The 13,062-nt window shown below is 44.0% G+C and overlaps 1 protein-coding gene across 3 annotated transcripts in view; it reads right to left on the reverse strand.

Annotated features, from left to right (window-relative positions):
* The window catches only part of TEP1 (telomerase associated protein 1), a 1,383,286-nt gene that overhangs the window by 504,131 nt on the left and 866,093 nt on the right, over positions 1–13,062 (reverse strand). For all 3 annotated transcript variants that reach the window (XR_014966740.1, XM_085618536.1, XM_085618535.1), the window contains exons 37-38: positions 4,689–4,788; positions 2,769–2,924 (exon numbers count right to left, since the gene is read on the reverse strand). Coding sequence is in view for 2 of the 3 variants with exons in the window: in XM_085618536.1 (XP_085474662.1) it covers positions 2,769–2,924; positions 4,689–4,788 (256 nt within the window). In the remaining variant the exon portion in view is untranslated. The remainder of the gene's footprint in view (positions 1–2,768; positions 2,925–4,688; positions 4,789–13,062) is intronic.

The raw sequence follows: 13,062 nt of genomic DNA on the forward strand, positions 1-13,062 counted from the left end.
CACAGTGTTCTAATGAACAACTAGAGCGCCAACATTCTGTATTTATGACGACACGATGAAGCCATTGTGATGGAAGCAGGGGTCTACAACCTTTTATGTAGTGAGAGTTGCTTCTGCTCAAGAAAAGTCCTTACCAGCTACTAGCAAATATTCTCATTGCAAAACAGAGACTTCATATGTTAAAACTACACAAGACCACCCTAAGCAGGATTAACAGTAGTGACCACCCAAGCATTTCAGGGGAGCTTAACCAGCAGAAATGCCAGAAAAAAGATTCTCAATATGAAATGCCTCCACCTAAAAGTTAAATAACAGCCACACCATCACGTACCCTCAAGTACAAAGGGCATAACCAGAGCAACATGTTTCCCCAACTCAGCTTGAATTATCATTCAATTATCAACTTTAAATGTGTTTTGGAACTGCAAGCACTTATTTTCATCAGCTTATCAGTTGCTGAAAATACACTTATTTTTCTTTCAAATACCACTTTCCGTTTTGGGCACACAAACTCAATTTCTCAGAAGAATATCCTTTGCTGAAAAAACAATTGTTAGGCAATACACAGTCCCTAAACATCTGTTTGGTATTTCCATTGAGTACTCACAAGTATAAATGCCTCACATGGACAGATTCTGCTTCAAATGTCCAGGTATTACAATCATGGGCCAAGGACGCTCACCATAATACCAAGAATAATTGTAGTATGCCACAAATGCCCACTATTATACCAGGGACACTATTGTGCCAGGATGCCCACCATATATCAGTCATGGCATTATTATTCGAAGGCGGCACCATTATGAAAGGGATGGCTAGAAGTGAAGGCTAAAAGTAGGCTAGTCATGCTCTTAATATGTAATGATGGCGGTCCTTATGCCACAAAAAGACAAAGAAAGCTCAAAAATCATCTAGGATGACCATTACTATGCCATTGGCACTATTATGTCATGAACTGACATAATTGTACCAGAGATGAACCCCTTATGATGAGGGGAGTAGGGTGGTCCTTGTCACCAGGCATAGCTTCCAGGAAGTGACAGTTTATTAGGGAGGGACATAATGTCAAACACACACAAGCATAAATGTAAATACATGCATAAAAACAATCACAGATGAATGCACTTAAAGCACTTGATTGTCACCGCTCTGGATCCATACCCTGCTCTCCTCAGCTATGCAGGGTAAATTTGCACCCAACTAACACATTTTCACTCTGGCTCCTGAAGTCCCACCCTTCTGTAAGTTCAGCAAGGTTACTGTTCAAACAACTGCAGGATTATTCTTTTGCAGGACTCTTCTTTCTTAGCCCATCGTTCATGCACACAGTGAGACTGACAGTAGGGCCAACAATACGGCCAATGTCCTTGTGACTTAGCTAGATTGACAATGGAGACAGATGGCCATAAGGAGGACCACTTCGGCTGACACAGTGTATGTTTGAGCTGTTCACCTAAAGCCTGGGAACCATCCCGGGTTCCTTACTTGCTTGTTTGCATAATTTATGTGGCACTCTAAGTTTGAAAGGGTATTGCTGTGACTTATATTAGGTGCTCTCTTTTGTGTGGACAAAGCTATGTCTTCTCTGACGAGCTCTAATGAGAGGGAAACGTGTGTCACTGCCTTTATTCATTCCAGGTTGGCATGGATGGAACGTTATCAATTCAAAGCTGTAATACTGCGCTTGGATTCGTGAAAGGCTTTTTTAACTCATCAGCTTGGTGTGGATGGCACTAGCTAATCCTATGTTTTAAGACTTTGCTGTAAAAATGGCAAAAGAGGTTGTGACTTTTCTAGCACAGCTTGGATGAAAAATAGACATTTAAGGCGAGCAGTGTTAGTCAAATTTGGCTTGAAGCTAAATCTTGGTCCGCAGATTGTGCTGGTGTAAATCCATTCAGTAGGGTTTGAAAAATGAAGGTACACAAATATTTGTATATCTGGATGGTTGGGTCTCAGGGACTCCCGCAAGAGTTTTGCTGGAGTGGCAATTCAAAATTAGAACATTCTAAGTGGCCAAGGGATCTTTTTTTACCTTGGGCTATCACGCTCGACCTCTGATTGGCTGCCAGAAACATGAGGACAATGTTGCTGGCAGCCATTACAGGACTCGTGGAAGTTATAATTAGCTCACTGAACTAGAACTGGCAAATTTCCTTTTTTTGGTTTTTGAAAAGGTACATTTTAACTAACTTGAACACCAAACTATTACGTTACTTTAACCTCTGATCTTTTAGTAAAAAAAAGTATGGAGATATCATATACTGTTAATTATCAAGATTAATTATAGACTTTTTATTGATACCTCTGAGTGCGCCTCTACCAAGTACCAGCTCACAAGGGCAGCTCCGCTTCTTGTCTGAGCTGAGTGCAGTTTTTTTTAATATACAATGCTAAATGCTACCAAACGTTTCCTTTTTAGGAAATATGCTTTTGCACAATTAACAGTCTACTGATAGGAGCAGATGTTCTCAAGAAGACAGAATATTCTTGATTTAGAGGCACAGTTACTTAAACTGGTGAGGAAGGTTTGAGCACAAAGCTAAATGCCTCAATGCGGACAATATTTTGCATAATGATGCATCTCAGAGCTGCCTGTACTTCTAACATTTGAAAATAAATAATTATAATAAACGAGAGGTGCAGAAATTAAGGGCTGCCATTGTGTAACTGCTGTATCTCAGCAGCTCTGCCTCTGCACGCCACACTGCATACAATGGCTTAAAGTGAATGAATCTCAAGAGATTACAAGTCATTGTCTTACTCACCGATACAGCTGTCCAGGTCCCAGTTTTAAGGATGGTGATCTGGCTGTCCCAAGAACCAGTGGCAACCAGCTGCCCTTCCGGGTGAAAGGCCACACAGTTCAAAGGGTAAGAGAATTCGTGAGATCCAACAAGCACACCTTTAGCGGAGTCCCACAGCTATGACGAAAGATGAGACCCAGTTACAATATAAACCTGATAGGTGTGTGGATTGACACATGTGGACAAAGACACAGAGATAATGTAGCAAAGGGCAAAATAAACCAGAAATCATTAGGGTCTCATTACAAGAGGCACTGGCCATTCCGGGATGTGCGGTAACTCTTGTTACCGCACAAAGCAGAATTAAAGGGTTGTGGGAATCAGCGCACCTTTACAATTTTCCTGGGCTTTCCATCTGTCCTGTTTTCTATGCCCTGTATTTTAATGTCCCCTCAGGTACAAAAATCTGTTATTTCACCTAAACACGGAATTTTTGCAAAATTATCAGTAAAAACTTCAAGTGGCAAAAATACGATGGATGAAGGTAAATTAAAAACTGGCCTAGAGCTGCATTAATAATCCCTGACTAATAAGTAAACAAAGACAGAAAAGTATTGTAACACATTATTAAATAGGATTTTATATAAACTTCTATTTAAGTATTACATTGGGGCCTTTGCATACTCTTAAAACCAACAAATGACTAGTATTTTTATCTTGGAAAGGTGGCAATCTCAAATTTTCCCTATGTAAAAATTTGGCAGGACGAGCCTGTCCACATTTACAGAGGGAATAAATACCCAGAAAATATCAGCACATGCAGATTTGGGTTCTTACTGCATCCAAATCTGCATGTTATGCCTCATTTTGCCGAGCAAACTCTGAGCAGGCTGGGCTGGAAAGAAGGGAGCCCGGTTCCGGCAGCTATTTCTGCCCTGAATTGTCCTGGTGTCATTTTCCGACACTGGGACACAATTCAGCGGGCGCTGCTCTTCCAGCCGAGCACAAAACAAAGGCTTCAAATAAAGGGTCATCAGAAATTATTTTGTTTGCCTATCACCCGGTGAGTGTAATCTCGAGCCTAACAACTACATGCCAATAAAATGGAAGGAAACACAGGCCCACAGTTTATCATCACTTCACAAGTATTTAGAGAACATGTGACTCGGAGGCCAGGTTTTGACTATGTTCAACCATGTAACAAATGTGCATGAACTGTAAAAATGAAAGATCTATCTATGTACATGAGTAATTACAAAAATGATTTAAATGGCAACTAATTCTTTTACAGCGCTACTCATTCCAGTGTGGGGTGTCAGAGTGCTTTACATTACACATAAAGACACAATAAATAATAGAAAGTGTGAAAATAAATGCACAGGAAATGTTATAGAACATAATGTGGGTTATAAGGTGTAGGAATCTCATATCTTTCATACTTGTAGACACTATAATCCTCTCAAAATTGCTGGGTACACAAACATCTCAGCGGCAGGTGTCTTAACCCTGTAAGATATTTTAAAATACAACCTCTTTGAGACCAATTATGTAAACTAGAACAGATTTACTGTCACATTTGTTCTTGATGCCCATTTCTTTGAGCAGATTTTGTTCTTAAATACATGAATACGTTGACTGTCACGCCTTGCCCCTCCACCCAATGGTACTCAACCCATCTTCGTCTGACACACCTTGCCCCCAAATTTATGGGCTCCTGAATTGATTTTTCCCCAACATATAGCACTGGAAATAGGTGATAATTATCACAGTTGCAAATTACGCTTCCAGGAACCTGATTTTCACAAATGCAATAATTAGCACTTATCTCCAGGGACCTTAAATTTATGTACCTGAGTGTTTTGGCCTCAAAGTGCACAAATGAAGTAATTTCCTGCCAATGTTGACATGGACATCATGCTTTAAATGAAGTAGGGCACAAACCTTCAGGTGCATGTCCAAAGAAACTGTGGCCAGCTGCTTTCTGTCTGGGCTGATGGAGCAACCTGTGATTTGGCTTTTGTGAGCCTCAACACGAAGAAGCCTGGAGCAAAACAAGACACAACACAGACTCTTACGGTGCGGTCGTTCCATCCCGCTATAAGCGCAACATCAGCGATTACATCGTTTTCCGTTTCTTTTGCAACTTGCCACAACGTTCTTTTGTATCACAATCACCAAAAGAAAACAAAACTGTCCTCTATGAGCCATCAGGTCAATGTACCAACCAAAAGACTGGTAGACTGGCAGATAGAATCACACCCCAAGTGAGAAAAACAGTGCACGTGCAAAGTCTATATGCAAATCCAGCAGAGCTAGTTCAGATTCAGAAGATAAATTGTGCTGGATCAGGAAAATTCAGAGCCTGACAGAGTTCAGTTGAAGGGTTACTCAATCACAAACATGACAGATATACCATCGCCATATTGCAAGCACATTACATCAAGATCTTTCTCTACTCTACTATTTTTTATGGTACACAGTGAAATGAAATGAAATGAAATGAAGATCACATGGTTCTATTCAGTAGCGGCTCGCTGAGGGGCGGTAGGGTGAGAAGGGGCAGGGTGGGGGGGGGGGGGTAGCAAACACGGACATACGACGGAATGGAGCAACGTAATTATTCCGTTCCTCCGTTCCGTCGTATGTCCGTGTTTGCTACCCCCACCACCCTGCCACACCGCCCTGCAGCACGCCCTATGCGAGCCGCTACTGGTTTTATGGAATTTATTTTTTTGACATTTCCGCCTATATTTATCCGTACTTAAATTCTGCTCATTTTATCTGTATTTAGCCATATTCATTCTGTGCTCAGCTTAAAAAATATATTTGCCATGGGTATATTTCCAAATTTATTTTACAGACAAATGTTTGAAGTTCCAATGGTTTTAGCCATTATCCATTAACAGTACAACAGTCATTTGAAACCATATGAATTGAGGAACAGTTAAACAGCTATACTGCCGCAGTCACTTAACTTCATTAGTAAATCTTTAATTATTTTCTTTGACTCCCCCGCCTGTCCATCTGTACAGCTATTGGCCTAGCAGTCGTGACTGACCGTGAGAATCATCCAAAAGTAAACCTATTTTCCACATTTAAAATAAATATAGAGAATTTTGTAATAAACGGTTTAAAAAAAAAATAAAAAAAAAAATATAGATAGGATGATAGCTGGTTTTCGGTCTGTATTGATCTCTAAAAATCAGTAAAAATGGATCACTGGAAGCCTTGGTTTTATCCAATGACACTTAATTCGGCAGATAGGATATTTGTCACATTTGTGACGGAGTAGCACATCCGCCCAACTCTAAATCAGGCTCTCGATGTCAATTCTATGGCAGGTCGGTAGATTAGGATTTATGCTTTATCTTTCTCTACTATTTTTTATGGTACACAGTGGAAAGCTGGTACAACGAAGTCCTAATATCAGGTCCCATCATCTTCTTTCTTTGCTGTTAGCTGTCAAGCTAAGTACTACTTGTCTTTGTATGTTAGCACCAGGGTAAGGAAAATGCTACTTACCAGTATGTTTTTGGCATGTAGAGCTGCGGACATTCATACTGTTGCATTAGATCGCCATCTGGTGTTGGGCTCAGATGCTTGCACCTTGTTGTCGTGGAAGAAGTCTTTTGTAGTCACGAGATAGGTGACTCCTCCCTTGGACGATAGTGCGCATGGGCATCGACTCCATCCTCAGATTGTTTTTCGCCATAATGGGAAATGATGGAGTCAGTAAGGAATAGAAGAGATGTCCATGTGAATGTATCCAAGTAAGATAATACTGGAACAGACTCAGGTTCCCGGGGAGGCCGGTGGGCGTATGAATGTCCGCAGCTCTACATGCCAAGAACAGATGCATACTGGTAAGTAGCATTTTCCGTTCGAGGCATATGAGCTGCAGAATTCATACTGTTGCATAGACTCTACAGCAGTGTCTCCCTTAACGGTGGTGACCTGTATCTGTTGCAGTGGTCTGAAAAAGTGTTTTAAGGACAGCTTGGCCTACAGAAGCTTGTTGGTTAGCCTGCACGTCAACATAATAGTGTTTGGTGAAGGTGTGTGGCGTAGACCACGTTGCTGCTTTACATATGTCATCTAAGGGGATGTTCCCTAAGAATGCCATGGAAGCCCCTAGTTTGCGTGTTGAATGCACTCTAGGGGGGATTGTTAATGTGCGTTTAGCCTTTTGGTAGCATATTTGAATGCATTTTACTATCCACCTGGCGATCCCAGTTTTGGAGATGGGGTTGCCTTTGTGAGGTGGGGAGAAGGCTACAAACAGATGTTTTGTTTTTTGAAAGGGTTTGGTCCTATCGATATAATAAAGTAGTGCTCTTTTAACGTCTAGTGTGTGAAGGGCTCTCTCTGCGACTGAGTCAGGGTTTTGGAAAAACACCAGTAACTCAACTGATTGGTTAAGATGAAAAGCAGAGATGACTTTTGGAAGGAATTTTGGATTTGTTCTGAGAACCACTTTGTTACGATGTATCTGTAAGAAGGGTTCTTGAATGGTTAAAGCCTGGATCTCACTTACTCTTCAGAGAGGTAATTGCGACAAGCAAAGCTACTTTCCATGTGAGGAACTGAAGTTCACATTTATGTAGAGGTTTAAATGGGGGACCCATGAGCCTGGTATGAACAATATTTAAATTCCACACCAGAGAGGGTGGTAATCTGGGAGGAATTATTCTTTCAAGGCCTTCCATAAATGCTTTAATTGCAGGCACTCTAAATAGGGAACAAGTGTTGTCTATTTTGTAAATAAGCTGCAAGTGCTGCTAGATGTAATCTTATGGATGAATATGCCAGATTACATCTTTGCAAGTGTAGCAAGTAGCAAATGATGTCCTGGCTGGAAGCATCCAGCGGATCAATACGATTGTTGCTGCAGTAGATGACAAATCTCTTCCATTTTGCTGCATAGCAAGCTCTAGTAGTTGGACGTCTGGCTTCTTTAATAATATTCATACAGTCCGGCGGAAGGTTAAGATAACCAAAATCTAGGACTTCAGGAGCCAGATTGCTAGATTCAGCTGACCTGGGTCTGGGTGTCTTATCTCTCCATGGTTGCATTAGCAATGTTGGGGAGAGGCGTAGTTTTTGGTGTGGAACTACTGAGAGTTCCAGCAGTGTTGTGAACCAAGGTTGGCGTGCCCATGTGGGAGCCACCAGGATCATTTTGAGAGACTGTTGCCTGAGCTTGCGTACCACTAGGGGAATCAGTGGGAGTGGCAGAAAAGTGTACGCAAATCTGCCTGAGCAATTCATCCATATCGCATTGCCTTTGGACAACGGATGTGGAAACCTGGTGGCGAAGGTTGGGCAGTTTGCGTTTGTGTGTGTGGCGAACAGATCCATTTCTGGTTGACCCCACATCTGAAAAATGGTTGAATAACTTGGGGATGGAGTTCCTATTCGTGTATCTGCTGTGTCTGGCAACTTAGCAGATCCGCAATCTGATTGTGAACTCCTGGAAGGTGTTCTGCAAGCAGGTATATGTTTTTTGGAATGGCCCAGCTCCAAATGCTTTGTGCGAGCTGGGACAGCTGCAAAGAGCGTGTGCCCCCCTGTTTTTGTATGTAATACATGGCTGTCATGTTGTCCGTCCAGACTAGGACAGTCTTGTGCTGAAGATTTACTTGGAATGATTTGAGTGCTAGGAATATTGCTAGTAATTCCAGGTGATGATATGGAGCACCTTTTGTTGAGTGGTCCATTTGCCCTGAACTGTATGTTTTAGGAGATGGGCTCCCCAACCGGTGAGTGATGCGTCGGCTGTTAGCACTACATGTGGAACCGGCTCGTGGAATGGCCGCCCTTCGGATAGGTTTTGTAGGTTCCACCACTGCAGAGAGCGATGTGTGCGGCTGTCCACCAACACCAGATCTGTTAGTTGTCCTTGGGCCTGGTTCCACTGACGTGCTAGGCATTCCTGTAAGGGGTGCATTTGAAGTCTTGCATGAGGTACGATAAAGATGCAAGAGGCCATCATTCCTATGAGTTGCATGAATACCCTTGCTGGGAGGGAATGCTGTTGTTGAAATTTGGTGATTAGGACTTGCATACTGGCCATCCTGGCTGGAGTGGGATATGCCAGAGCTCTGGAGGGGTCTATTGTGGCCCCTAGATACTGATGTATGTGGGAGGGTTAGAGATGCGACTTGGTGTAGTTTACTGTGAATCCCAAGTTGTGTAGCAGCTGGATGGTTTGATAAGTGTGATGAACACAATGTTTGTGTGACCTGGCTTTTATGAGCCAGTCGTCGAGGTAGGGAAAGACATGGATTTGTTGTCTTCTGAGGTGTGCTGCTACTACTGCCAGACACTATGTGAACACCCTGGGCGCGGTGGTCAACCCGAATGGAAGGACTTTGAACTGGTAGTGTTGTCCGTCCACTATGAATCATAGGTATTTCCTGTGAGCGGGGTGAATGGGAATATGAAAGTAGGCATCCTTGAGATCTAGTGTGGCAAGGAAGTCACCTTGTTGAAGTAGTGGAAGGACCTGTTGAAGAGTGATCATGTGGAAATGATCTGACTGTATGTAAAGATTGAGAGGTCTGAGGTATAGTATTGGCCTGAGGGCGCCGTCCTTTTTGGGGATTAGGAAATACAGCGAGTAAACCCCTGTTCCTTGATGCTGTAAGGGAACTGGTTATATTGCCTGCTTTTGAAGCAGTGAGAGAACCTACTGCTTTAAGTGCGTGAGATGTTCTGTGGACATTGGACGCTGTTTGGGTGGTATGGTGGGTGGGGTTGCTGTAAGTTCCAGGCAGTAACCATACTGGATAATTTGTCTTACCCACTTGTATGTTGTGATGGAGTTCCAGACAGGTAGGAACTGTGAAAGCCTTCCCCCGACCGGGATGGAATGGTGTGGGGGGAGTGGAGGGAAGTCCCTGTTTATTAGCGGGGGAGGTTGGAGTGTTATTGTTGCCTCGGCCTTTGTTATTTCCCCTGTATTCTCCTCTAAAATATCCTCTAGTGGGGGATGTTTGTGTTGTATTTTTGTAAGAAGTGGAGGCAGTGTCTGTTCCAATGTTTCTGGATGCTCCCCTATAAAAGGAGCGACAAAAGGAACCACGTGTGTATGGAGACTGTAAGGCTCCCATGGAGTTGGCTGTCTGTCTCCTTTTTCATTTTCTCCAAGGTGGTGTCTACAGCCGGTCCAAAAAGTTGTTCCTGATTGAACGGCTGGTTGAGGATGGTGTTAATGGACCTAGAGGCTGTGTCGGCTGCATCAAGGGCACACTTGATTGAGGCGTTGGTTATTAATTTGCCTTCCTGAATCAAGTCATTTGCCTGAGTCTTCTACTGATCTGGTAAGTGTTGTAACAGGGTTTCTAGTCTGTCATAGTGAGCCCTATCATACCTAGCAAGTAATGCTTGGGTATTAGCTATGCGCCAGTGATTGGCTGCTTGGGCAGCAACTCTCTTGCCAGAGGCATCTAGCAGCTTAGATTCCTTATCCGGAGGTGATGCATCACCGGAGGTTTGTGAGTTGGTGCGTTTCCTAGCGTTAGACACTACTAGTGAGTCTAGGGGTAGCTGCCCTTTGATGTAGGCAGGATCATTGGGGGCAGGTTTGTATTTGTTATCAATCCTGGGATTGAGAATTCTAGCCCTCACTGGGTCTTTGAATATGTCTGGGGCATGTTTAATGACCCCTTTGAGCATTGGCAGTATTTAGACAGATTTCTGAGACTGTTCAAAAGTGTCTAGGAGGAAATCCTCCTCTGCAGGGTCTGAATACATGGGGAACGCCATGGTAAGTGGCCGCCCTGTTAACAAGCTGCCCAAATCCAATATTGTCATCTGGGGGAGATGGCTTTGAGGGATATGGCTGGGGATCTGGGAGATCTATTGGGTCCTGATAATCATCCCAATCATCCTGTGGTGTGTCAGTATCATTGCCAGGGTCAGTGAAAGGGTCATTATTGCCTCCCCCTACATCAACATCATCCTGTGGTGGTGGTGTAAGTGGAAGTGTTGTAGGCTGTGGAGGTGAGAGAGGTATAGGAGGAAGAACAGGAGTAGGAAGAACAGGAGAAGAGGGTTTTATAGGTGAAGTGGCACAGTCCTTTTTCTTCAGAGGCACTGCACGAGCGTCTGGTGTGTCCAGCTTCCTCTTCTTGAGTGGCACAGCGGCCATATGTCATGTTTTGGGGTCGATATTAAGTCTTTTCTGTTTTGGATCGACCGAATCCGGTCGAAAAAGTTCTTCCTCCTTGACAACCGCTTTCGGCGCTGACTTTTTCGGGTCCGAGCGGGGTTGCGATTTGTGCTCCAAGGCCTTAGGAGGTGTTTTAGAGTCCTTTGGCTTGGCTATGGAGACTGAAATCTTTTTAGTTTCCAAAGGCTTTAGGTTCGGATCCGACAGTTTTTCTTTCGGCGTCAAAGTGGTCGGAGCCGGTTTCTTTTTGGGGGTAGGTTGCTCTTTCAGTTTCGGTGCCGAAGGCGCTTTCGGGACGGGGATATGCGGTTTGCTCGGTCCCGAGCTACCGGAAGGCTTGTCCTTTATCTTCAGAGCTGAGCCCGAGGTTGGGGCTTCTGAAGTCTGTTTTTGGTCGCCACTGGGGCCAGCAGGCAAAGTCTTGACCAGGGCCTTCTTTTTCTAGGGAGGAGTAGGGGTAGGGGCAGTTGTACTCACTCGTTGACCAGGAGTGATGTGGTCGTCTGAGTCGTCTGCTTCGGACACGATTTCCAGGTCTTCAGAATCTTCCTCTGGGACATCTGGGTCTTCGTCGAAGATGTCCGCTGGTGCCAGAGCTGCTTTCTGCGCCATGATGTGTCGCCGGGCACGGCGAGCACGGATAGTCTTTTTCGATCGAAAGGAGGCGCAGGCCTGGCAATTGTTCTCGTCGTGTTCAGGCGAGAGGCACAGGTTACAGACCTTGTGATAGTCACTGTGTGGGAATTTCGCTCCACACTGGGGGCATTTTTTGAATGGAGTCCATTCCATGAGCTGTAGGCCCGAACGGCGTGGATGGGCCCGACAGCCCGCGTTGACGACCGGAATCGAGTTGTTGAGATGCGCGTCGAAGATCACGCGATCGATAACAATACCTGAGAGTTATAAAGAATTTGAATAAATAAAGTTTCAAATCGGAGCCCAAAAGTTACATCCGAACCCAATGGTGGAAGAAAACAATCGGAGGATAGAGTCGATGCCCATGCGCACTATCGCCCAAGGGAGGAGTCGCCTATCTTGTGACTACAAAAGACTTCTTCCAAGACAACAACAAGGTGCAAGCATCCGAGCCCAACACCAGATGGCGAACTAATGAAACAGTATGAATTCCACATCTCATATGCCTCGAACACAATATTCCATGGCTCATGTGTATTTGAGGCTCTCAGTATTCTTGTGAGGAGCGGAGAGGGAATTCCTTTTGGGTGAGGACTTGTGGCTCCAGTCTGTTTTTTGTTTCCTTCTCCACAGGGTGCCACCTGGCCTTTGTGACAGCAGTTTGTGTATGTGAAGAGAGGTATTCACATCCCATGACTCTCTGGTTCACCCTGGCTCACATCCAAACCAACCACTGAGCCTATTGGTGCGCTGAAGGGGATTCTTTTTTTTTTCCTTTCTTCAGGGACACAGAATCTTACTTGATTTCATACTTGTCAACCTAAATTCAGTTCTATTTTGACTAATGGCAGGCAGAAGAGAGTTTCATCTCCAAGATATGTGAAGGAAGAAATCTCCTATCAGTCAGATTACACATTTGTCGAAGTACTTGATGTGTGTAAGCAGAAATCCAACCAGAGGGAAGCTGAAACGGCTAAGAAAATGCTGCAAAAGGCATTCACACCCAGCCTCAGCCTAGCAGGCCCAGAAAGCAAGTCTATTTTCCTGCAGCGAGATGACTCCCACTGAAGTCTCATCAGGACAAGACCTGGGGACAAGGTAGACCCATTAAAAAAACTATACCGTTTTTTAAAGAGATCAGACAATGGTGAAAGGAAGGATGATGAGCAGGTAGACCCTAGTAGAATATCCCTATTATAAGCATGGTATATCTTGTGAAGAAGGACATTATTCAGATGCTGAGACTCCTGCAGCATCAACATCTGAATAATGACCATCTTAAGATGCTGAGGCTCCTGCAGGCTCGCATGGAGTGTCCAAAAAGGGATTATCTTTCCTCATAGTACATTAACAAGAGGCTCAGGGAGGAGCAAACACATCCTCCTTTGCCCAGAAATCCAACCTTGAGGTTATGAAAGGCATGTCTGCTCCCAAAGACATTAGGTACCTACAGACCACCACTTGGGATGCAGCACAGAATTACTTTATAGAAGAGAACATCCAAAT

This window comes from Triturus cristatus, chromosome 7 (genome assembly GCF_964204655.1).
Source record: "Triturus cristatus chromosome 7, aTriCri1.1, whole genome shotgun sequence".
Classification (NCBI taxonomy): Eukaryota; Metazoa; Chordata; class Amphibia; order Caudata; family Salamandridae; genus Triturus; species Triturus cristatus.